We start from the raw sequence: 27,788 nt of genomic DNA, 5'->3' as shown, positions 1-27,788 counted from the left end.
CTGCGACACCGTCGAGGACTTTGCCCAGCAGTTCTCGGCGGTGAAGCAGCAGATGGAGGCTATCCGGCATATCCTACCCCGGTGTGGCTCAAAATCCCACACCCCATCTGCTCGTCGCCAAGGGCATCCTCCTGCGGTGACTGCACCAGCTCCACCGCAGCCAGCTCCTTCAGCCCGGCCCCGGTGTGGAGCCCACCGCAGGAAGCAGATGCCACCCGTCTCACAGTCGGCCGCTAAGAACCCACGGAGGTTGTCAAAGCACCCCTGAGACGGGCGACCCAGGGTCGAAGAAACCCACTCACCTGGAGCTGGTAAAAAGACCACTCCATCCCCCGGTGGAGGGCCGGGTGGAGAATCTTTTGTTGCCTTTTTGTTTGATTTCGCCGCATGCCCAAGTGGCTGCGGTACCCACAGTTCAGCAAAAGAGCGGTTTCCCTCTTCCCTGGGTCACATACCCAGTGTGCACAGTCGTCATCACGACTATCGTCCACGGGTTTTTCCTTGCAGGATTGGCTCTCCAGCGGTGGTCTTCCTGCCCCTGAGCGTCCAGCTGTGGCACACAACCGCCCCCGATGTGACAGTCTCCACGGGTTACGAGGACAGGCCTCTTCCTCCCCCATCCCAGGCTGTTCCGGGGTGGTCACAAGGAGCCAGGTAAGTGCTTCGATGTCCCTAGACTCAGCACGGCCACAACGTGGTGTGGCATCTCTAGCTCCACCCCGCCACGAGGCACCTCCTGCCAGTACATCCGACGACGTTGTCCACTTGGTCCCCCTTGCGCAGAACTAGGATGCATGGCTTGCGCTTTCCAATCCATCGCGATGGCTGGTACGCAATACAGTTCACCAGGCGCCCGCCCAGGTTCAGCGGTTTCCACTTCACCTTGGTGAAGGACGAAAACGCTGCTACCTTGCGCGCGGAGATCGCTACCCTCCTACGGAAGGGTACATTAGAACCTGTCCCTCCGGCCGAGATGAAGAAGGGGTTTTACAGCCCCTACTTCATCGTACTGAAAAAAGGCGGTGGGTTGCGGCCAATCTTGGACATGCAAGTACTGAACCGGGCTTTACACAGACTCCCGTTCAAGATGCTGACGCAAAAACACATTCTGGCAAGCGTCCAGCATCAAGATTGGTTCGCGGCGGTAGACCTGAAGGACGCGTACTTCCACGTCTCGATCCTACCTCGACACAGACCCTTCTGCGGTTTGCATTCAAGGGTCAGGTGTATCAGTACAAGGTCCTCCCTTTCGGCCTGTCCCTGTCTCCTCGCATCTTCATGAAGGTCGCAGAGGCAGCCCTTGCCCCGTTAAGGGAAGTGGGCATTCGCATTCTCAACTATCTCGACGACTGGCTAATCCTAGCTCACTCTCGGGACATGTTGTGCGCACACATGGACTTGGTGCTCTCACACCTCAGCCGTCAGGGCTTCGGGTCAACTGGGAAAAGAGCAAGCTCCTCCTGGTTCAGAGCATCTCTTTCCTCGGTCTGAAGTTGGACTCAGTCTCTTTGACAGCGCGCCTCACGAATGAGCATGCCCAGGCATTCAAACAGAAAACAGCGGTTCCACTGAAACTTTTTCAGAGGCTCCAGGGGCATATGGCATCCTCAGCGGTAGCCACCCCGCTCGGGTTGATGCATATGAGACCGCTTCAGCACTGGCATCAGACTCGAGTCCCGAGATGGGCTTTGCGCCACGGGACACATCGCGTGGTCATCACGCCGGTCTGTCACCGTCTTTTCAGCCCTTGGACCGACCTCTCGTATCTACGGGCAGGTGTTCCCCTAGAACTGGTCTCCAGGCTCATCGTGGTCATGACGGACGCCTCCAAAATGGGCTGGGGCGCTGTTTGCAATGGGCACACAGCCGCTGGCTTGTGGACGGGCCCGCGACTGCATTGGAACATCAACTGCCTCGAGTTGTTGGCAATTCTGCTCACCCTGCGGAGGTTTCGGCCGTTGATCCAGGGCAAGCACGTGTTAGTTCGGACAGACAACACGGCAATGGTAGCATATTTCAACCACCAAGGCGGTCTGCGCTCTCATTGTATGTCACAACTCACCCGCCGTCTCCTCCTCTGGAGTCGCTGCGAGCCACTCACATCCCGGGCAACCTCAACACTACAGCGGACGCGCTGTCACGGCAGGTTACCCTCAGGCGAGAGTGGAGACTCCACCCTCAGGTGGTCCAGCTGATTTGGAGTTGATTTGGACAGGCACAGGTGGACCTGTTTACCTCCCGAGAATCCTCCCACTGCCCGCTCTGGTACACCCTGACCGAGGCCCCCCTCGGCATAGATGTGCTGGCACACAGCTGGCCACCTGGCCTGAGCAAATATGCGTTTCCCCCAGTAAGCCTACTTGCACAGACCCTGTGCAAGGTCAGGGAGGACAAGGAGCGGGTCGTCCTGGTAGCACCCTACTGGCCCACCCAGACATGGTTCTCAGAACTCACGCTCCTCACGACAGCCCCCCCGGCGAATTTCCCTGAGGAAGGACCTTCTTTCTCAGGGACGGGGCACCACCATATGATTGGTTTACCCTGATTGTTTCAACTTTGTGACTCCCCCTTCACTGTGGGTAAGTCGGAAGAGGACATTGTATCACCTCCCACAGTAAACGCCCCTCAGCCATCCACAACCCCTTTGTCTGAGCCTTCCACGGCTCCTTTGTCCAAGCCTTCCACAGCTCCCCCGTCCAAGCCTTCCATGGCTATCCCGTCCAAGCCTTCCACTGCTCCTTTGTCCAAGCCTGCCACGGCCAACAAGCCAGAGCCCACGCCTGCCTCGGCCCATGAGCCAGCGCCCATGCCTGTCTCAGCCCACAAGCCAACGCCCTCGCCTGCCATGGCCAATGAGCCAACGCCCTCACCTGCCACGGCCAACTAGCCAGCGCCCTCACCTGCCACGGCCAACGAGTCAGCACCCACACCTGCCTCAGCCCATGAGCCAGCACCCACACCTGCCTCGGCCCACGAGCCAGTGCCCACCCTGCCATGGCCTACAAGCCAGCGGCCATGCCTACCATGGCCAACGAGCCTGTTCTTGAAGCCTCGCCCGTCCCAGAGCCAACGTTGCAAGCCTCAGCCATCCCTGAGCCAATGCCTGTAGCCTCGGCCATCTCTGAGCCAACGCCTGTAGCCTGGGCCATCCCTGAGCCAACACCTGTAGCCTCGGCCGTCCCAGAGCCAACGCCTGTAGCCTCAACCGTTCCTGTGCCAGCGTCTTCTATTGTGTTCTAATAAACCACATTGTAGCTTTTCTTCTAGTATTGTGTATTTATTTTTTATTTAATACACCTTCTGCATTGAAGGTTGTGATATTAAAAATATACTGAAATAACTTTACAGTGGAGATGTAGTTAGGTGCTAATTTTGCCATGGAGAGAACACGGAGCAGGGTTTCTCTAATCCAGGAGCGTGGAGCGAGCAAGGAGCGGGAAATGGACAACCTGGAGTGGAGCTGGAGTGGAGTGATTAAAAAATGCTTTGAGCGTGGAGGGGAAATTGTTGCCGCTCCACTACACTCACAGACTCTGCTCTGAACATAGACTGAAAAATCACTTTGCCGTGGGTATATCGGAGCCATTGACCAATGGGAGATTTTTTGTAAAGTTTAAAAAAAAAAAAAAAGGGAAAAAAATATATGGCACATCTAAAATTATCTACAACACAAAGTATGGATGAAGTCTGTATGTTAAACTGTTCTGAATTAATTGCAAAAATGAGTGAAGAACAAGCTATAAAATTAAAACGCTGATAGCGTTGTTATTTGCTTAGAGTTTCTGCATTGTTTAGTGATTCACTAAAGGAAGTATGTCAAATTGGGGCTGATCACAATTAAAATAGGGCAATTTGCAACAAGGTAACTGAAAAATAGATGCAGCACTAACGTTTTTGTATCTGCCGGGTTCTGTTATGAGCCTCGTTTATAATGGAGGTGAGTTTGTGCTGAAAAAAATGAGGATGATGACTTACTTCAAATACTCATGAAGTAGCACTATTCCAGCTTGATTTCTGGTGGTATCTGAATAAGACATAGTGTTTAGTGCAGAAATATGGCACGCTAAAGTGGAGCAACAGTTTAATGAACTCAAGTGTGTTTGCATGTGTCAGAAGGAGAGTAGCTTTGTTAAAGTACTTGAGACCCAGAGCATTTTGTCTAAATAGATAAAGAATTTGGTCCCTTATGTGTCCCTGTGTTTGTGCCCCTGAAGTTTAGAGAAAACTTTCATTATATTTTATGGGAATAGTTATGTTTCTTCTTATTTTTAATATAATTTATGTACTTTGGGGTGTTCTGTGTTATATTTGATGTAGATTAGTTAATGTTGATTGCATGATTTTAATTTCACATGTGTTACCCTGATGGTGTTTAGTGTTTGTGTGAGTGATACTGAGCACTGTATCTACAGGTTTATTGCTCATTGCTCCTGGAAAGGCCTCACTACTAATGAACTTTATATCATCATGTGCCCTTTTGTAATTACTACAGTGATTAACAATATATTATAAAGTGAAATGCAGATTTTTACAGTTTCAGAAGTTTATCATTTAATAATATTAAAGATGTTACTGCACTGTAAAATATACTGTAAAAACAACATATTTAAACTGTAAAATGTACAGGTTGTTTAAATTTGTTTGTATTTTTTACATAATTATTCTGGCAACCACAGCTGCCTTTTTTTTTCTTTTCTGGACACTCATGCTCCATGTCTTGTCTTTTTGTTTGAGCACATGGCTAATGATCTTCATTGCCATGTGCTCTGTTGTCTTGTCTTTGTGTTTGTTTAAACACATGGTTCTTATAAAGTTGTTTACCATGTGCTCTCCTCTCTCTTGTCCTGACCCCGCCTCCTTGTTACCTCATTATTAGTTAATTTGCTTCACCTGCTTTCCTGATTTCCCTCCTCGTTTTCTTTCCTATTTAACCCCATTGTGTGTTTGTCTTGTGCCAGTTTGTTGTGGTTTATTCCTCTCCAGAACATTGAACCCAGACTGTCCTGTGGTGCAGTGTTTCTCAACTGGTGGGTCGCAGGTCTATTCGGACTGGGTCGCAGACAGCAGTGAGAGAACAATGCCATGGTTCTCCCATTGAAGTATTTCGGCAGCCGCCCAAGTGATTGCCTATTTAGGACTGCCGAGGCAGATTTAATGATAATCTCACAATCAGCTAAAGGCTTCTCATCTGCACTTTTGCATGAGTGTAGCAGAACCAGCATTTTGCGATCATGATCTGCTCTTCTCTCTGGCACGCGTGTGCAACAACCGGGCTTCCCTCAATATTGCGGAGTGCAGACCTCAAAACTGATGTGACCAATTTCAATTCTAGTGAGACTTTTCTAGTTTAAAAAATTACAGAGGAAGTTGAGTTGAACCTTTCAAACAGTAGGCAGCCCTGACATGCCAAACAGCACTGAGGAGGAAAAGAGCAACACTGTGCTATGCGCTAATTATTACTTTTTTCATTATACATCACCTTTACAAAATTTTCACGATTTTACATGAGTAAAAGTAACAAAATGTTATAGTTTCATATGAAATAATCTAAAGGTAGAATCTATTAGACCTCATTTTATATCAAGAGTTGTAGTTAAAGAAGTTTCAAGATGTGTTTCAGCTAGTATAATTATTTGTTATTATTATTATTATTATTATTATTATTTAAGACTAGCTACACTGACCCAACCATGGTAATGAGGAGCCTTTCCTCCTGTGTAATATGTATGTTTTGTTTGAATTATGTTTGAAATTAGGAAACAAACGGGATAATAATGGGCTCATATAAGTAAATAAGCTCTTCAATTTTTAAAAGGGGAGAGAAAACTTCCTGTCACTTTTGTTGACATCAATAACAGAAATGTCACTTGATGCATGTTCTTATATTTGAAAACCATGAACAAAACTATGCAACAAAAATGTGACCCAGGATACATTAAATATAGGTTACATTTTTACTGTGGTGGGTCGCCACTTGATTTCCAGTGTAAAATCTGGGTCCTGAAGCAAAACCAGTTGAGAACCATTGCTGTAGTGTTCTGCCCTGGACTTTAGAGTTTTCCCCTTCAGGATTGTTTTTGTTTGTTTTGTTTATTTATTTTAAATTAAAAAAAAGCCCATCATCTTACTTTCTATATGAGTCCTTGCCCTCTATTCAACTGAACCTCGACAATATGACTTCAGAAGAATTGGAATATAGTGCTCATGTCGTGTGGACTACTTTATGATACTTTTGTTGACAGCCACTGGTAACTACTTTCCTGTATAGAATAGAGCAGCTTGGACATTCTGCAAAACATCTAATTTTGTGTTTCATTTTTGGGTAAACCATTAATGTAAAAGAGATATTGAAAATTTGTGCTCAGTGTTAACTGTGAGTTTTCAAGGATATTTAGATTGATTGAAGGGTTCATGTTGATTCACAGTAAAGAAGAAGCCTTTATTTTATTATTTATAAATAAATAATAAAGAGGGAGGGAGGGAGAGAAAGAGACAGACCAGTAGAGACACAAAGGTAGTTTTAAACATACCATTCCCAATGAATGCATATAGCTGAAATCTAACATCTAGTTGTTTTATATCTCAATAATACTCCATTTACAGATTGAATGTTTCTGAGTTCTCTACAGAGAGCTGGATAAGATCTCAGGGAGCCCTCATTACCATGGATTAAAAAGTTTCAGACTTCATTTTAAGTTCTGTCTAAATTAGCATGAAGAGAACAGCACAGCTCCAGTTGAGAGTAGATGTGCTCAGTCTACCTCTGGAGTGTGGAGCTTATTTCAGTTGGAGGATTAGAAACTTGTAACCCCAGGGCATCCTTTAAGTCTGATAAATCTCATAGAATATATGATTTTACACACGGCAAGGGTGAGAGCATCTGTATGTGTGCATGCATTTTTGGCTCTGTATAGTTGTATGAATAATTTTGTATTATTTTATAAAATTTAGTGTAATAATACCATGTTTCTGTTTAAGAGCCTTTATTTAAGAGCAATTGTACAATGTTGTTGTAAGCTAGTCTTTTTAGCAGGGTTGGCTCAAATTTACTACAGTGACTGGAAGTCATTTACTACAATAAACACCTTGAATGATTACCATGTGTTTTAGATAAGTGGTCTTCGTATAACAATGCTTTGGTGAAACTCATCTCATGTGGGTATGCTCAAAAAATCTAGAGAGGTCACAAGGACGATGAGGTCAATCATGAGTTCAATCCCTGGGGATGTTCCCCTCTGATGCTAACCCATTTCCTATTTGCAATAAAAGCTTAGAGATTCCTTCCATGAAAACAGTTTGAGAATGCATCAGAGAAAACATCATGTTCATACTTACATATAATTCAGAGCATTGCTTCAGTTCAGAGAGAGAGCAATGGCAGAGACAGAAAGACAGTGATGGTTCACAAAGAATTGTGGTTTTAATGTGACTGCGGAATTGCCTCTAGTACATGACTGTACTAATCCAAGCATGCAAATCCATGTAGGAAATGCTTCTTTTGTGTGTAATCCAACACCATTTCCATGAGATTATGGCCGAGGGGCAATGTGGCTTATGGGGAATAGAGAAAAAGAGGTAAAACTAGCATGACAAGGGAAACTTTAAAAATATGACTCTGTCTCAGACACCTTCCAGAGAATGTAACCCATAAAAATGCTCTGGTCCGGAAGCTCACATATATTATTAGGGGGCAAGCACTGAAGGTGCTTTTATTTGTTCTGGTTTTCCAGTTTTTCATATCAATATTTTTCTACCGTAAAAGTATATGGGCAGCAAAATACGTAAATCCTAGTGAACCCAAACCTGGCAGGATGATTCCAGATGCGCACCACTACTCCGGCATAAGCACACACCCCCCTTCGACCCTAGGTGGTGCTATAATAAGCACTTTTACATTTTTGCTCATATCTTCGTAACTGTAAGGGCTAGAATCATATTATGTTTTCCTCTGATTCCTTGAGTCAAGCCCTACAAAATGCCATTTAAAATTTTCTGTAAAACGTAATAAAATGTCGAACTCCTCCTAGGACGTTAGTCCAATTCACATGAAAATTTGTATACATCATCTACAGACCCCCCTTACAAAAAGATATCAAAAGAATTTTGATACATCAAATCGTTCCGAGGATAGTAGCGATAAAATTCCTTCGTTTGAACGCACTTTGATTTATTGATCAATATCTACTCAATGCAAAGTCCAAACGTAGCGAAATTAATAACAAATATAATAATTTGGTTTGTTCTCATTCTTTAAAAGGAGTTACACTTTGGTCTGTTCTCACCCATAACTAATCGTATCACTTCAGAAGACATGGATTACACCACTTTAGTTGTGTGGATTACCAATATGCTGTCTTTATGTCCTTTTTGGAGCTTGGAAGTTTTGGTTCCCATTGACTTGAATTTTATGCTACTATACTAAACTATTATTTAATACATTTATATTTTATTCCTTTTCAAACAAATGGTTAGTGAAATGAGGCCCTTTAACCTTCAGAAAGAGTTAGAATGTTGATTGTCATATCATACAGGCCATGTTGAGGATGCACGCAGATTTTCGTTCAATTCTGGCCATAGGAGGTGCTACAACTAAAAAAAGTCATAACTTTGCAGTCATTTGATTGACAAAATACAAATTAAATATGCACCTTCTTTGGTCCAATTGCTAAAATATCTTTAAAATATAGATTAGAAGCTGAATATACAATCTTGTAAGAATCGTCCAAACGGTGGTGCTATAATAAGCTTATTTGTGTTTTTGCTTATAACCCCAGAACCATATAGACTAGAATAATTTTTCTTAGCTGTTCCAAATCCTTAAGTGCCCCCAAATCATATGGTCACATGGATTTCAGTTTCTGCATGAAAACTTTTTAACCATTTTGAAAAACCTACTTTTTCAAACTCGTCCTAGGCCGTTTCCTCGATTCGCACAAAATTGTACATACATCATTTACAGACCCTCCTGACAAAAAGTTATACAAATAAATTTGATTTGTTAAGTCGTTCGGAAGATATAAGCGAATACGTTTTGGGGTGTGGCCTGTAAGTACTAATTGGCCTGTATCATGTGAGCAAAAAATTCAAACTTAACAAAACTTAAAACACATGGACAAGAGAACATTCTGAGGTCACATGCTACATTCCTTCAATTTGTGATGCTAGGGTGCGCTATAACTTAAGAAATTCCTATTTGTACAACTGTGATTAAGGCGTTTAGGGTTAGGGTTTGAGTTAGGGTTAGAGTTAGTCACATGCATAATTTCATCAATTTGTGATGCTAGAGGGCGCAATAATTTAAGATAGTCATATTTGTGCTATTATGATTTAGGCAGTTAGGGTTTGGGTTTGAGTTAATGTTCCACAGGATCTTTCTTCTCAAATCTGTTTTGTTTGTTTTTTTTCATATGTGCTTAGCCCCAGACAATTGCCGTTTGCGGATATATTTTTTATTTATTATAATACTGTAGATTAATTCAGTGAAGTTATTTAGTGTATGCATTCAAATATGGTTATAGTACATTTGACACATACAGTATATGTCACACAGAATGATCTCCTTTCTCAGGCATTTTCCCAAAAAGGGTACAACATATTAGGCCTGAAACTCTTCAAGGAATAGTTTACCCAAAAATGATAATTATCTTATCATTTACTCACCCTTTAAAAGGAGTTACACTTTGGTCTGTTCTCACCCAAAACTGATCGTATTGCTTCTGAAGACATGGATTACACTACTTTAGTCATGTGAATTACCTTTATGCTGCCTTTATGTCCTTTTTGGAGCTTGGAAGTTTTGGTCTGCATTGACTTGAATTGTATGCATATGCTGGCCTCATATCTCCATCAAAATATTTTTGTTTGTGTTCCACAGAAGAAAGATAATCATGCGAGATTGAGACGGCATAATGGTGAGTAAATGATGAGAGAATTATCATTGGGTGAACTATTATTTAATACATTTATATTTTATTCCTTTTCAAACAAATGGTCAGTGAAAGGAGGCCCTTTAACCTTCAGAGAGAGTTAGAATGTCAACCTCAGGACGTCAAACCACTTTACTGTATATATTACATAATCTGTCACCAAAATTTGGGACATGTATAAATACTGTTAAAAGAGACAAAATGTATAAAATTAACAAACGATTTGTATTTTATCTTAGATAAAATTTTATGGTTATGCCTTTCTCTGTGTTCTTCTTATGCTTTAAAAACACCAAAGTGTATTTGTGGAAGGTGCCTTGAGCCATATGTATTTTCACTGACTAGTTTCCTCTGGTAATGTAAGATTATGTTTTCATTTTCCATCAGAAATGCTCTCATGTTCATATAAATAATTGCAGTGTTGCATGTTGATGTTACATTATGTGAAATTCAATTGCAGATCATTGTGACCATAGGCTATGTTTATACCCAGTTGCGTGGAAAACACATGACATTGAATTTTAAGAACAAACTTGCCTACTGAGATCATACATACTGTTCTTGACATAAACAGCATGTCAGAAATCACAACCAGCAAAAACATTCAACCAGCAAAACATGTCATATTTTAATATGACATAATTACAATGTGTCAGCAGACGAGAGAGACATGCACCATCCAGTGAAAGCCACTGAGATTATAAATAAAAAGTCTTGACTCAAATATGCTAAAGGCATGGTGGTGTTTATGTTAAAATGTATTGACATCAGTCTTGGACTGATGAATCCACTGATTGGACCACTCATCCACAAGATGTCTTAAATTAAATATCATGGATTAGATCAACAATCTCTGTTTGTCTGTTTTATCTCCTAAAAGGTAGGATCCTTGTTTCCTAAAGAAAAATGCAATTAGTGCTTGTCCATTCAAAAGACACTGCCATGATGTTACAGTGTTCTGAGAGGTTTTTAGCATATTGCTATGCGGTTGGGGGTTCTGGTGGGTGTTTTGGTATTGCTAGGTGGTTGCCAGGGTGTTCTGGGTTGTTGCTAGGTGGCCCAAGTCAAAAGAGCCCACCTCAATGTCTCTATTATGCTTCAGCGTCTCACGCCTGTGAACAAGAAACACTTTTTAACCCGTTTTGTGTTTTATTTTTGAGCAAAGACATTATATACCATAGACGTATTATCATCCAGCAATTTTGAGGTAACTGCTGTTGACAGAGCGTTTTGTTTTCGCTCGTTAAGCAGAAGCTATTTAAACAGCATAATCTCTCTGGACTGTTATGACAGTAAATGGTTACCCCGAGACTGCAGGGCTGGTGAGAAAAACTTTAGTGTAGAGAGAAAGAGACTGGAATATATGAATGAATAAAGACAAATACTACTGTTTGTATGATGGTCATCAGGAGAAGACAGACGCATCTCACATGCACTATTGATCATGTCATTAACAACTAGTTGTTCAGTTCAGTTCTGTACACACTACGTGGAAATTATGAAATGCAATAGTCACTAACTGAACTTTTCAGGAGTCAGTTCGGTTGTGGAGTTATCACTCCCATACATTACTGAACTATGTGTGTACAGAACAGGATTAAGCACTCAAAGATGAAGTGACAACCGTATTTAGCTGCAGTGTGAACATGGCCTAGAAAAGTAATGGCATGCCTCTATTCAACAAGTTGCATGATTTGAGGTATCATTCTCCATTGCACAAGTGGTGCGGGGCAACATAAGTGCCGAACTGTAATGTTTAGTTAGAGGTTTGGTCAAATCCCTAACCCTTTGTATGAGCAATAGTAATAGTGATGTTTTAGTGATCTTTGCAAATAAACACTAATAAAATTGCTTCTAATGCTGTCTGAGAAAGCAATACTGTATATTAAAGAAAGCCATCTCTGAGATTTACCATGTTCAGTACAATGGAATATGTAAAACTAGAAAAACTAGTATACTAGAAATCATTTTAAACAAATTCTACATGTTAATTTGCAGTGAAATATTAGTGAAAAGCTATTTCTCCACTCTGGTAAGTAGCGATTATGCTGAGACTGTCAGCTTGAAGGATTTATGGAGATAATCTTCCTCAGAGTTCTCCAGAGAAAAAAAAAAAGATTGTGTTGTGACATCCATGTTACTCACAAAATAGCAAATTTTCTAAATATGATAAGATTACAGTGATGCAACTTATTTTCTTCTTTTGTTATTCTCTGGGTTTTGTTGAGGACACAGCTTGTTCTTTACCATATGAAATGATGTGCAAAGCGTGCCACACACATGAAAATGCACTTATAATATATGAATATGCACTTACAATAATATATATATTGTTATTGGGTGGCCAGATGTCCCGTTTTTCCTGGGACAGTCCCATATTTAAGCACTTTTTCTCGTGTCCTGACTTATTCTGAAAAAATCGTGTTTTGTCTCGTATTTCCCCTCTCTAAAATTTCTCTATTGCCTATGTAGCTTTCTCAGTCACGTGAGTATTCTTATCAAAGGTAGCCAAGGATACGGCTTGTAAAACCAATAAAAGCAGTGATATTTTAAGTACATGATTGGATTAAACTATCCAATCACAATTCCCTATGAATAGATGTCCAGTTAGTGAACTGATTGAAGAGTCAGTTTGAAAGAGCACACAGATGAAATTGGGGCTTGAAAAATGTCAAGGAAGCATGCATGTACATTTAATGAGGATCTTTAAAAAGTGTTTAAATCTCTAAAAGAGTCACAGACAGAGGCTAGTAAAGTGAGGTGTGAGATTTGTGGAGGCCTCGCCAACATCGCGCAGCATGTTCATACAAAAAAGCATGTGGATGCTGCTAAAAGTAAGTGTGCCACACCAAGTGTTAGTGATTTTTTTGTAAAGCAAAGTTCAGAATCTGACAAGGTGCACACAAATGAAGGACTTTTTACTTATCATTTTGTTGTGCACGGCAATAGTTTTGGGTCGGCTGACTGCACTGCGAAATTGATCAAGAAATTGTATGATCTGAAATTTTCTTCTGCCCGCACCAAATCTGAAGCTGTCATATGCAACATACTCACTTTTGTGCAGCTGGACTATCAAAAATTACTGCAGCATGGCAACACACGTTTCCTCTCTCTTGGTCTAGCTCTTGAGCGACTACTACATATTTTCAGTGGTCTGCATGCATACTTTCTTTCTCAAGAAAAATGCCCAAAGTTTCTAAGAGACACTTTCAGTGATTCTTGAACTAAACTTTGGATTGGCTTCACACTCAAGCAAACAGCCACTTTTAACCGTGCACTGGAGATAGAAGAGCATGACCACATATCAGTCACAGAAGTGGCTTTGCACATTCATGTCCTGAGAAAAGTCTTGCAGGCCAGGCTGGAGGAATCATTCATACCCTCTGACATTAAAAAGCAGTTGGATGCCCTGGTTAAAGCTGGTGACATGCGAGCGGATGATTTCTTTGTGCAGTGAGAAACTTTTATTCAGCATAGGTGGATTACCTCCAAAATTGGAGCCCCTCATTGGAGAACACAGAAAATATTGAATGGGCCCTACTGAGAGACATCCCAGAGTGGAAAGACATTCAGAGCAGCCTCGAACACTTCTACTCCAGAATCCCCGCTCTTAGTTTGTTTGACGAAACCACGCTTTTTGATGAGTGGGCTTGCATGAAAAACATTGTCACTTGTCGTTTCACTGAGTGGAACATGAACAAGACAGCCATGTCTGAGAGATGGACAGACGTTTTTCGTGAGCTAGAGAGCAAGACCATCAACTTTGGAGTCTTAGCCAAGGTTGTGGAGTTTGTTTTATGCCTGCCTGGGACATCTGCATCTGTGGAGCGTGCGTTCTCATTAATGAACGCAGCATGGACACTGGATAAATCTCGACTCAGTGTAACAGTCATGAAGGCAATGCTTTTCGTATGTCTTAATTTTGGACTGGACTGCTCTGCATTTTACGATAAACTCTTGAAAGACGAGCTCACTTTGAAAAATTTGCTGCCAGCGAAAAGTACAAGGTGTCAACAGTTACAGATGCGGATGCACCCTCAACTTCGCATTGATCTGTGCCTAGGTAAGGATACGTCAATTTCATTTTTGCTCGGAGGGGGCTGTCCTGTTTTCCACAAGCAGGAATCTGGTCGCCCTAGGTATTCCCCTTGGTATTTTTCTTCACCCATCGGGCCCACTGTTGTTTTTATCGTCCCCTTTTAGTCGGCCATCGCGGCCCCTCTCTCACCTTGGGCCCTAGAGGGCTGTCCACCCAGCCCTACCTGTAGTTATGCCACTGTTTCCAATATTAATCAGAATTTGTTCATTTTCTGATTATTACGATTTCTACATATCTGATTAAAATGGCAGGTATATTCCTGTTTAAATAAGAATTCTGGGTAATATGAACACCTTATTATAGAGATACCACTATAATTGAACAGTTATTTACAAATGCACAAAACAAAGTAATTCGAAAGAGTGATCTTACAAAAAGTCTGTGACAGGTCAAATGTTTTGATATTGGTGTATGCAGTACCATGACCAAAACAGCTCTCTTTCACTTCTTTGCAAATGTACTGTCTAGGATGGGACATCAAAGGCACAGTTTGGGCGATTTTCTGAGCATGAACATTCGCCGTATTGTGTTGCTTGTCCAAGATTCAGCACATTGGGTCCGAATATTGGAGGCAAAACATTCTGAACCAACGTTCTGATTTCCTGTGTGATCATACTGAATTCTGATACCAGATAGAGATAGTAGTGAAAAGTCAAGTTATTGAGGAAACACTTTTTTTTTTTTTTTTTTTGGAGATAGGAGAAAACTTTATATTTTACTAATATTTAAAAAAACAATTAAAGAACTGTCATGGCGTATATTTGTAAGAGTCTCATGACCTACATTTTGCAATTCATCATGCATGTGTGTTATTGTTAATGACATGAATGAAACTTAAAGTGATAGTTCACCCAAAAATGAAAATTCTCTCATGCCATCCCAGATGTGTATGACCTACTTTCTTCTCCAGAACACAAAGATTTTTAGAAGAATATCTCAGCTCTGTAGGTCCATACAATGCAAGTGAATTGTGATCAGACCTTTGTAGCTCCAAAAAGCACATAAAGGAAACAGAATCCGTTATCCATATCTTCAGAAGTGATATAACAGATAGGTGTGGGTGAGCAACAGAACAAAATTTGGGATGGCATGAGGGTGAGTAAATGATAAGAGAATTTTCATTTTTGGACAAACTATCCCTTTAATGAGTTACAAGATAAAAATTAGTTAAAATAAAAAAATACTGTCCAAAATTACAAAAATGTAAGTGTAATAAATGGCAAGAGCATTTCCAGTATTTAAAGAAAAGAACAGCAGGAAAAGATCGTGCAAGTCTTTTTATTCAGATTATGCTGATTGCATACATACAGTATATAAATATTCCAATAGCTGTGGAGCATGTAAATCTTAACCAGTCTTAACCAGAATATACACCTTAATTAGACAATTATGTACATGTTACATGGTAAATAATATGAAGAAAGTGGTGGAAAGTAAGTGTAGTGCTCTATTTTCTTTAATTCATTATTTATGCTAATGTATTATTGAATGGAATTGCCTATCAGGAGTCTATCAGTGGAAAAGTTCCAAAACTGTCATTTAAAGAGCATTAAAATATAAAAACACACGACCAGTGTTCTGAGAAGCTGAAGTAAAAAAAAAAAAAAAAAAAAAAAAAAAAAAAAAAAAAAAATCCAGGTTACTTACATGCACTTCCTCCCACCCTGCTGTTCTCTCTTAGGACCAGTGCTCTGCAAACTCCAGACTAGCAACAGAATGTTTCTGCACTAGAATCAAAAGCACCAGCCGGCTCCCTCACGTCACCTGACCGGAATCCAATTAAACCTTTATGGGAGGGATCAGAGTGAAGCAGTGTGCGTGTGCGTATGGAGATGCTTTACTTGCAATGGTGGGGGGTGACTGAATGAACGATCTTGCATCCTGATAAATCCCGATAAATGGACAGAGGAGGAGTGGGGGACACATGAACAGGTATACACACTCACAAACACAATGGACCTGATGCCTCTCATTAACACAGCCTCTGGGCATAAGTTGTATGAGTCTAAACTCATTGAACATCAGGTGCTCTCATTTAAGCAGCATGCCACAGTCCAGCTACAACAAAGGTTTAAGGATTGACTCAGAGACAAGCAAATGTTTAAACCCAGAGGTCAATATACTGGCTTTATATAATCAAAACTGAATAAAATGTCTGTTTGAGAGGCAAGAAGCCCTATTTTATCGATCCCAATGTAGTGGATCACCACAGACTCTCAATTAAGCAGGATGTCACAGTCCATCTACAACAAAGATTTAAAGTTTTACTCAGAGACAAGCAATCTTTTACACTGAAAACCCTAAAAAATGTTTACTCGACTCAATTGATTGAGTAAACTCATTCTCTCAGTTGAATTGAGTTATGGCATCACCAAAACTTGAGTAATTAAGTTAACTCAGGTGTTCATAAAGAATTAACTTAACTATTTAAGTTAAGGTAACTACTGTAGATGCAAGCAGACTTAAACTCAGGTTTACTATTTGAATGTTGTTGGTTCAGTTTAATAATTTTAATAGAATATACTCAAATTTACATCATACACAAACCATGTAAGCGTATTGTATACTGTACAGTGTATGTTATTATTTGTATATTGTTGAGTGTAATTATGTGTATATCAGATGTTTAAATTGTGCTGTGTTAATTTGATGTTATTGTAAATTGGTATATGTCTCATCACTGTCACGACTGCTATGTTGATCGGAACTGCACCCAAGAATTTCACACACCATTGCACTTGTGTATATGGCTGTGTGACAATAAAGTGATTTGATTTGACCAAGGTTAAATAATGAAGATTATAACTGAATCTAGCTCAATCATTAAATAAACTTATTTCTCCACAGAAATGCATATATGCCTGTACTTCAGTTACACATGCACAAAGAAAATTCATTGTATAAACATGGTCCAACTTGACCAAAGGGGACACAGATCACCCTAATGGTGACATCACACACACACACACACACACACACACACACACACACACACACACACACACACACACACACACACACACACACACACACAAAAAACTGTTTGCAATAACAACATATATAACACTACTAAAGAGTTAAAACCTCTATGAATTCTTGATAATTTAAATGCTCCCACATGTTCCATTTGACCAAGAAAACATAATTAATCCAAGCGCACAGCATTGTGGGTATTCCCCAAAGCCTCATTTTGTAGCCTACTCAGTAGTGTAAGCTATGGATTTTTATGGAAGACTATGGATTTTTAAGAAAAATATGTTAAAGGAACTTTGAGTTATGAACCCAAAACATGATATTTCAAGTAAGGCCTAATGTTTAATTAAGACATTACGGTGATTTTTCCCACCACATTAGGGTTTATAGTGTAAATCCAAGATCAATATACTGGTATTATATAAGATCTTTCTCACTTTCAGACTGGTTATATAATTTAACTTTTAAACTGAACAAAATAACTATTTGAGAAGGGAGAAGCTCTATTCTATCAATCCCAATGTAATGGAACACCACAGACTGCCGAAGTCTAAAGTTACGAAGTTCCATTACACTGATAATTCAATGAACAGCGTTCACTGCCGGTGCAAAACGTCAAAGTGTACGCCATGGCAGAGGTGAGTTAAGATCACTGAATCAAATGATCGACTCCCCAGAGCCAGAGGGGTGACGTCACAGCGGCGAAAAGCCAGCCAGGCATCCCGGAGGAGCGCACGAGCTCTGACTCGAGTGAGTATCGTGGATAGTCTCTGCACGTGAGGCTGTGTGGAATGCAGCTCGCGAGGATTTCGCACGTTTAAGGAAATGTAGAGGTTACAGCACAAGTCGGATATATAACCTGTTCCAACGGAATCTTGATGCGAAGATATGTGCACATACTCTTTTTGCCAACACGTCCTGGCGATCGTTTAGACGCAACTTTGGAGCGGCGTCTTTTGCCCGCTGAATCTGGTGAGCCTCTTTCAAAAAAGATTTTAACTTTGCCACATGCAACCACTTTGTTTCAATACAAAATGCACCACAACACCAATAATAATAATAATAATACAAAACAGGATTACGTTTATTAACAGGACTGTTGTTATTACAATCACAACTTCTCTAATGCTGTAACTTACTGTCAACAATAAATATCATAATCACCATCATTCCATTACGCATAAAGATAAATGGTCATGTAGATTCAGTGCGCACACGCAACTCGTTGTAAGCATTTTAAAGTGAGTTGCACAGACTGAGGTTTAGAGCGCACAGCCAGCCTCGTGGATCGCTCGAGCTCTGTTACGGCAGTGAGACAGCGCCATCATTCGCGAGCTACAAAATGCATGTGTGCGGTGCTAGCAGCTAGAGCCACGTTTTAACAATGTTTTCCATCTAACTATTAAACTTTTCCGCAGTTTCTATGTGGTATGTCAAGTTGCTGTGCTTTTGAACATTTGTGTTCGTTAAATGAACCTCAACCTCTAATGTGTGTACCTTGCGCGCGGGGCTTTTGCCACGTCTGATTACCCAAATGCTGATTTTTGTGTTCTAGGAGATAATTTCTCTGCTTTGTACCGAGAACTTATGATGCAGCATATCTCCTCATAAAAGACAGAGGACTGGCACGTAAAATAAAACATCAAACACTTCTCCCGTCCCACTTTGAAGGGAGAGCAACGGCTGTTTCATCGTCATGCCAATAGGAAGTAGATCCGTACGGTGCGCAGGGAGCGCGGAGAGATACTAAGAGCGCTTTGTGTGTGTGTGTTGTGTGAGACTGAGAGAGAGAGAGTGTAGGAAAGGAGAGTTGTTCAGAGTGAATTGGAGAGTGCGGCTAAGACTGTCGGTACCATGCAGACGTTCGGAACTTATAAACTTCACGAAAAGCCACCAAACAAAGGACGTTAGTGTTGGAATAGGTATGTATGACAGGGGATGCATACAATTACGCGAGGACCTCTTAATTGTTGACGCCAAGCGTTCTAGTTCAGTGCTATTTTCAGAAATGGGTAAAAGTTTCACTCTGCTCGCTTGTAAAGTTGCTGTTGGGAGTCTTTGCAGTGGAAATAGGGCAGCTTTGAAGTTGGCCGTGGCTTGGCAAAGCTGTTTGAATACTCAATGTGTTCGGTTGAGTTTGAATTATTTAAGATAGCCAGTCCAGAGTTGTCGGCTAATTGTTTTCGAATGGGACCAGTCCATACATCTGGTCGGCGCATGAAGGCATCAGTGTGGCGACGTGAAATGAATAGAAACTGACGGACCTGAGGGGGATGGGGATACATTTTAACAACAGCAGCTCTTCTTTTGTTACTTTGTTATTTTGTTTCAATTACAAAAGCTAAATTACCGCATAGTTAGGAGAGCTAACAACAGGTCTCCGTGTTATGTGAACATTTCTAAACCTAATGTTGTTTTGTGTGCCAACAACATAGTTTGTGACGTTCTTTGATACAGCCGAAAAAGCTACGTCTCTGAAGGATTTAGTTTCTGAACTGAACGTGACTGTGTTGACTGCGTAAGGCTCTCGCTGATTTTTATAGGCTCGAGGGCACTAATAGTCGCGAGGATACAGTGGATAAGTGTTGAAAGCTCGAGCACACGCTCATGCAGTGTGAAGCCCTCAGTTGTAAATGTGTTTCCACATAAAATCACATACTAATGTTAAATGCTGTATTAACGTTTTATTCTGCCTCATTATTTGTGCTTTTATCGGTTCTCATGTGCTGCAGGAAAGCTGACCGAATATGTGGGACTCTAAATGATTTACTTTATGCGAATACATACGGACGCTTAAAGTTTTCCAGAGATTTGTATAATATGGTCAGCCTCGCAAATTGTACTTTCATTATGTGTTGATTATTAAAGATACACAAAAATATAATACGCGCATTACTAACTGATAATAACAGATTGAATACAATGGTGCATTTGCTTGACATTAAGACATGTTTTATGAATTGATATTTGAATAGAAACACCACCACTGAGAACTGCTAAGTCTCAGAATAGTGTACATGAAATAATAATAATAAAAAAAATAGTAGCTTACCTACATTTAATCAGCTTTTCAGCTGTGTTCATATTTTTCCCTTCCTCACCATTCTTATTTTATTTTTTTATTTTTTTTAAATGAACATGGCATTGAATACAACTCTTTACACCATGTGCCGTCCTTAGCTGAAGCAGATATATGGCAGGAGCATTTGAGAATATAGTTTAATTTGTTCAGGATTCAGTGGAATGTGACTTTGTTAGGATGGAAGTGTCTTTCGTGTATATATGTACAGTGTTCACAGCAATATATCATTTGGCCTATGTGGTGTCATAGTGTCTATACAGAATGGAGAAGCTGTAAACATTGACAAAAAGCTAGCACATGCTTCTGTGGACACTGATTTACTAATCACATCTGTTCCAAGCCACGATGTTCCAAAAACAAGCACATACAGATTAAATGCTGATGTTCATGTGTTGTTAGTAAACTATGCTGTCTGTTCCCATGAATAATTGTTTCAAAATATTATAATAGCTGTTTAGTTTTGAGTTTTTCAGGTGAAGGTCTCAAACCTTACATACAATTAGGGCTGCAACTGACGATTATTTTGAAAATTGATTAATCTAACGATTATTAGAACGATTATTCGGCGATTATTGCAACAATTAATCATTAGCTCTTAACCGATTATTCAGCTTGTGCCCGACTTAAAAGTTGTATTAGCGTGCTTACTAACAATAAAGAGGACAAAATAATCTTTAAAAATACCCCTAAATGTCATTCACTAAATTAAAGGTAAAGAAATTCACAGATTTTTGTCTTGTTTTAAATTTAAAATGGCCTAAAAATCCTTAAAACAAGATATATTTACTTGAGAAGCAACATATAAGATATTTAGACTTGCTTTAAGAGAACGTATCTTAAAGATAAGTTTATTTTGTATATAGGTGTAAATTTTTCACTTGGTTATACTTCTGCGAGTGCAGTAAAGACAAAATATACTTATATTCATGATCTGTTCTCTAAAAGCAAGTCTAAATATCTTATATGCTGCTTCTCAGGTGAATGCATCTTTTTTTAAGGATTTTTAGATATTTTAAAATATTTGTATTTTTAATATTATATTCAACATTCTCAGTTAAAATTATTTTTCTTCTGTAGTATAGCTGTTAAAGAAAATGTACATTGTTTTAAAGGAGTTTTAGATATTTATATTGGAAAACAAGCCAAAACAAAAATAAATCAAAAACGTATTTTCTTGCAGTGTATAACTTTTCTGTTCACTTCAATCCATCTTTAACTAAAAAACAAACAAACTCTCTCTTATTAATAAAGCTGTGTATTGCCAATTTTCTTCATGATAAGAAATGCACAGTGACACATATAGTATGATTCAGTAAGTCACGAGCCATCACATTATAATCTAGCTGTATTAAGTGCGTACACTCAAGGGACGAGCGTCCCCGTGACAGAGAGTACATCAGCCTGGTGCAGTTTCAATCTCCCCCCCTTAGATCGGGACACTTCGTGGAATTCATAGAAGACACGCTGACCGCACAGAAAAATGCCAGTTTCGGAGTTTGTAGTTATTTACATGATCTGCTTCCGTATTATTTGAACTTTAATAAAGCTATTTCGCATGAAATATAACTGCATTTAAGATGTAATGCCGGGGTGTTTCCTTTAAAGACACTCGAAACGCAAGTTTTGCTTCAGCGGAGAGGCAGCTCCAGCTCCAGCTCCAGTTATTCCACAACGAGAATGCTTCTGTATTTACTTATTTTGTATTTTTGCATTATAATTCCCTCATACTTTGCGATCTACATCACCTGAAGCTCTTTGGAAAGTTTAGAGTGCATCTGGACTGTGAGCTGTGTAATTCTTCCTCTCCTCAGTCAGGCGCGAACTGCGGTGCTGCTCTCGCACGTCATCATTAGAGTTTAATGTGACCTCATGTTACATTAAATGAGATCAAACGACTATTCAACAACAATGCATTTTGTTGACAATTTTTATTGTCGATGTTGTCGATAACGTCGACTAATCGTTTCAGTTCTACATACCATGCATGAGAATTAATCAGGAACATTATTTCAGAGGGAACTGTATTATCTAACTCTAAACTTTGTTTCCTTATTCTCCACAGTTTCAGTGAAGAGTGCTCTGCAAACATGCAGAACCACGTGACTTCACTGCTGGTGGTTCTGCTGCTCCTGTGCGGCTGCACCAGGAACCAAAGCCTTGACACAGCACCTGTCCCTCAGTTTACCCAATCTGTTTACAATGCCACCATTTATGAGAACTCTGCTGCTAAAACCTATGTGGAAAGTCCTGTCAAAATGGGAATCTACATCACAGACCCTACCTGGGAAATACGGTACAAAATTGTGTCGGGAGACAACGAGAACCTGCTAAAAGCTGAGGAGTACCAATTGGGAGACTTTAGTTTTTTGCGAATAAGGACCAAAGGAGGTAGCAGTGCCAATCTTAATCGGGAGGTTAGAGACCACTATATTCTCACAGTCAAAGCCATGGAAAAGAACTCAAATGCTGAGGCTCGGACAAGAGTAAGGATTCAGGTACTGGACACAAATGATCTTAGGCCACTGTTCTCCCCAACTTCTTATAGCGTATCAATACCTGAAAACGCAGCTATTCGCACAAGTGTAGCCAAGGTGATGGCAACGGATGCCGACATTGGTACGAACGGAGAGTACTACTACAGCTTCAGGGAGTGGACAGACATGTTTTCGGTCCACCCCACAAGCGGTGTGGTTACGCTAACTGGAAAGCTGGACTATTCTGAGACAAAGCAGTATGAATTAGAGATTTTAGCAGTGGATCGAGGCATGAAGCTGTATGGTAGCAGTGGATTTAGCAGCATGGCTAAGCTAACGGTACGAGTGGAGCAGGCCAATGAGCATGCACCAGTCATTACTGCAGTAACACTAGCACCGTCAGACACCGATAAGGACCCTACTTATGCTATTGTGAATGTTGAAGACAATGACCAAGGAGCTAATGGTGAGATAGCATCTCTCAGCGTTGTTGCAGGTGACCCTCTTCAGCAGTTTAAGGCCATGAGGACAAGTCCTGGCAGCAAGGAATACAAAATCAAAGCGGTTAAGCAGGTGGACTGGGATAGTCAACCCTTTGGATACAACTTAACATTGCAAGCCAAAGACAAAGGAAGTCCACCCCAGTTTTCATCTGCAAAAGTCATCCATGTCACATCCCCTCAGTTTAAAGTAGGGCCGCCTAAATTCAACCAAGCTATTTACAGAGTCAATGTGAGTGAATTTGCTCCTCTACACACACCTGTTGTAATGGTAACAGCAGTGCCAAAGTACCCTCAACTTAAATATGCATTTAGACACAAATTGGATAAAAATCATTTTACTATTAATGCAGATTCCGGCTTGATCACAACAGCTGGGCCCCTACATGCAGACTCTGTGTCCAGATATGAATTTGAAGTTGAGACCAGTGACAAAAAAGCATCAACTAAAGTCATTATTGATGTGATCGATGTGAACAACAATGCCCCAGAATTCAAACAGACATCTTACAGAGCTAGTGTTGATGAAAATATGCCAATAGGTGCTAGTGTAGTAACAGTGAAAGCCACTGATTTAGACAGTGGGGAGAATGGATATGTCACTTACAGTATCACCAATGTGAATCCACAGCCTTTTGTAATTGATTACTTCTCTGGTGTCATCAGTACTTCGGAGCTTTTGGATTATGAACTGATGCCAAGAATTTATACTTTGAAAGTGCGGGCATCAGACTGGGGTTCTCCTTTCCGCCGTGAGGTGGAAACTCAGGTTACAGTCACGCTTAACAACCTAAATGACAACAAGCCACTTTTTGAAAATGTGGACTGTGACGTTACAGTGCCAAGGGACCATGGTGTTGGTGAGCAGATCACAACAGTGTCTGCTATAGATGCTGATGAGTTGCAGCTGGTGCGGTACTCAATAAAAGCTGGCAATTACTTGAATCTTTTCGATCTGAATCTAAACTCAGGCGTGCTGTCTTTGAAGCAGCCGTTGAGTGAGGGTGAGGCTGCAAAAGTGTCCGTTCACAGCTTGAAGATCATAGCCAGTGATGGAGAACATGAAACTCAGCCCATGCTGTTGAACATTACTGTGGTTACAGCACGTAAACCAGTCCAAGTAAAATGTGTTGATACTGGAGTCGCCAGCATGCTGGCGGAAAAGCTCCTGCAAGGTAGCAAGATCCACAGCCAAAATGAACCCGAAGACAACTTCCAAGACATTCACTCTGTGAACCGCTTTGCGCCCCATTTCATAGAGACATTTCCCAGTGTGACTGAGGTTAAAGAAGACTTGCCTGTTGGGGCTAGGATTCTCCATCTTAGTGCCTCAGATTCTGATAGTGGTTTTAATGGAAAACTGGTTTACGTTATCTCTGGGGGTGATGCAGATAGTCGTTTTGTTATTGACATGGACAGTGGATGGCTCAAAGTATATGCTCCGCTTGATAGAGAAACAACCGATCACTATACATTGAACATTACTGTGTATGACCTTGGAATACCCCAGAAGTCCTCTTCACGCCTACTTGATGTAAAGATTCTGGATGCTAATGACAACAGCCCTAAGTTTTTGCAGGACACATACTCTGTGGAAATCAGCGAGAGCACTGCTGTTGGCACAGAAATCATTCAAGTTGAAGCAAAAGATAAAGATCTTAGGGATAATGGGGTGGTCAGATACTCCATATTGGCTGACACAGATCAATATGCTATTGATACGGAGACAGGTATTGTTACGGTGAAGAAGCCTTTAGACCGTGAGATGCAACCCTATTTTGTGCTTCAAATAGCAGCTCGTGATCAGTCCACTGCAGAACCTCAACTTATTTCAACTGTGTTACTTAAAATCACACTGGAGGATGTCAATGACAACCCTCCAAAATTCATTCCCCCAAACTATCAGGTCAAAGTACGGGAGGATCTACCCATTGGTACTGTTATAATGTGGCTGGAAGCTCACGACCCTGATGTTGGACCTTCTAGCCAGGTACGATATAGCCTCGTAGACAATGGGGATGGGAAATTTGAAGTGGACAAATTGAGCGGTGCTGTGCGAATTGTGCAGAATCTGGATTATGAGAAAAAGCAGGTGTACAGTCTTACAGCAAGAGCAAAAGACAAAGGGAAACCCATATCTTTGTCCTCAAGTTGTCACATTGATGTGGAGGTAGTGGACGTGAACGAGAATCTGTTCAGACCGTTGTTCCCATCATTCGTGGATAAGGGATTCATCAAAGAGGATGTGCCCATTGGAACATCAGTGATGAAAATTACTGCTCAGGACGAGGATAAAGGAAGAGACGGAGATATTCGTTACTCCATTCGGGATGGGTCAGGCCTGGGGATCTTTATTATCGATGAAGAAACTGGTAAGTTATCTCCCTATCCTTTATATCTGTTCCAAGACTGGGGAGGGATGTGGGGGATGATTTGTCGGGTCATGAATTATTCAAGCAACAAGTCTCCTATGCATTAAAGTGTACAGTGATATGAAGGGTGAAAATGTGAAAGGACTTGCTGTATTAGAGGCATTTTGTGTGTACAGAAAGAGGGATTTATATTTTGTGTAGCATCAGTTGGATACTTGTGCAGGTTGGTGGTAGCAGTTGGATGTCTTTGAATGAGCTGATGAAGAGCATCCTGATTCTTTTCATTTTTCTGCCGGAGGAGAGAGAATTGATGGCAGGAACAGATGGAGCAGCTGCCTCTCAGACCTGCTGTAGACATTCCAAACTAGTTGCCGTGGTATTAAGAGGATTGCTTTCCCTCCCCACCCCCAGCTTCCGTGTACACATATATTTCCACTTGAGTCTTTATTGTATATTTCTCTTTTTAAATAAGAAAACCAAGCAGTGACTATTTCTCATTTATAGATTATTTTACTATTTAAGGCACACACTGTAAAAAATGTCATTTTAGCATTTTAATGCAAATATACAGCATGCATAATGTAAAGCTCAAACACAGTTTTTTCACTGTATTCATCAAAAACTGGCAGCTACTGTTTTTTAAAGTAATTACAGTACAATTCTGTAAGCAGTGTTGTACAATACACTACTGGCAGCAATAATTAACTACTTACAAGTAATTAAGTTTTTTTTTATAGCTCTTACTGTTATGGCAGGGTTCCCGCGGATCTTTAAAAAGTCTTAAATGTCTTAAATTCAGTTTTTCAAAATTAAAGATAAAAAAAAGTCTTAAATATCTTAAATGATACAACAGAAGTCTTAATTATCATTTAAAGAGGTCTTAAATTTGGAGGCGGAAAGACAGAAATCTTGATATGACCTAATGTGATTATCAAACTTTAAAAGAATAAGAATTAATTAAATAAATGCAATGTTTACTTTTAATTGTTTATATTGTAATACGTTGTAGATTATTGTAGGAGTGCACATTTTATTTCCCTTATCTGTTTGAATGAGCTGCTGGAAACACTGAAGTGCTTATATTTCAAAATATGAGTCCCTGTTGTATTTTAGCCTTTAAAGTTAAAAGTTCCATGCTATGAATCAAACCTTTTTTTCTCTCTCTCCATGGTTATTAGTATTTTGGTTGCACCATAAACTGCATATGGAATTTAATTACATTTTGACTCTTGTAGCCTCTGTCTGGCCCTCCACATCAAAGGATGGAAATACTAAGAACATTTAATGTAGGCTACCAATTTTAAAAAATATTGGCAGATTAATTGCCTTTCTTTCAATACATCATCGTATCAGCAAGATCCAGTAGTGGTCGACCTCTGAATTGTATTTATTTATATAATGGTACATAAACCAATTTTAATGTGATATATTTGTGGAAAATATGTAAGTACTTTTTTTAGATTGTGATTTTAGTGGGTTTGTTTTGGTATGGGGATACAGTATTAATTTTAACTGTTCAAGTCTTGAAAACGGTCTTAAAAAGTCTTAAATTTGATTTACACTCTATAGTACATTTCAGTATAACACTGTACTAATACATAGGGGTGGGTAAAATATCAATTTTATGATGCATTTCTATCTTCATTTAAACAATCTCGACATTGATTCTTAAACTTCAAGAACGACCTTTTACTCTATGCGCAACAATCCACAACAATGAGAGGAAATCACTCACCAAATTTCTTGCTATGCAACTAAAATGTATATTTTTGGCAACTTGCTGCTAAATGTTTAGCCTACATTTCACTCTCTAGTAATTGTCTAGTTTAGTGGTGAAGTATTCAGCTGCAAGATGCTTTCAGTGCGTTGAGAGTAAAAGTTGTTCCGTATAATGTGTGTGCAAAGACGAGATCCACGTGACCCATTTGTCATTCTGTAATGTCTCTTTTAATACCCTTTCTGTTCTCTACAGTCAGTTGTTGATTAAAAACATTAACAAAGAAACTTTTAATTCTTATCATGCATGGCACAGATGTGATAAAGCCATTTAAGTCCTCTCTCGTTAACATGCGCTCATCTACAGACTCTCTTTACAGAACTGCTGGCTTTGTTAAAGAGACAGTACCGGTTTTAGCATTCATTCATGTTAATTAAATCAATGCAAATACTTGTAAATAGGATAAATTATGCAATTAAACAATAAACATGTAATAAAAAATAATATTTGAAATCTAATCTTATTTATTCATTGAACACATTGATTTGTTCAGATTAACTGTAACAGTGTGATATGCCCAGCAGTTCCCAGCATGCACTGTGGCATTAAGAAATTACATGGGTATTTTACTATTTTGTTTTTGTT

The 27,788-nt window shown here is 40.2% G+C and overlaps 1 protein-coding gene across 2 annotated transcripts in view; it reads left to right on the top strand.

The window, feature by feature from the left end:
• The first annotated feature begins 18,786 nt into the window (after positions 1–18,786).
• Positions 18,787–27,788, top strand: part of LOC127444526 (protocadherin Fat 1-like) — a 142,242-nt gene continuing 133,240 nt past the window's right edge. For both annotated transcript variants that reach the window (XM_051703928.1, XM_051703929.1), the window contains exons 1-2: positions 18,787–18,920; positions 22,143–25,426. In XM_051703928.1, the coding sequence (XP_051559888.1) occupies positions 22,168–25,426 (3,259 nt within the window). In that variant the 5' untranslated portion in view covers positions 18,787–18,920; positions 22,143–22,167. The remainder of the gene's footprint in view (positions 18,921–22,142; positions 25,427–27,788) is intronic.

Source organism: Myxocyprinus asiaticus, chromosome 8 (assembly GCF_019703515.2).
Source record: "Myxocyprinus asiaticus isolate MX2 ecotype Aquarium Trade chromosome 8, UBuf_Myxa_2, whole genome shotgun sequence".
NCBI lineage: Eukaryota > Metazoa > Chordata > Actinopteri > Cypriniformes > Catostomidae > Myxocyprinus > Myxocyprinus asiaticus.
Note: the sequence above shows the minus strand (reverse complement) of the source record. Positions and strands in the feature narration are given on the sequence as shown.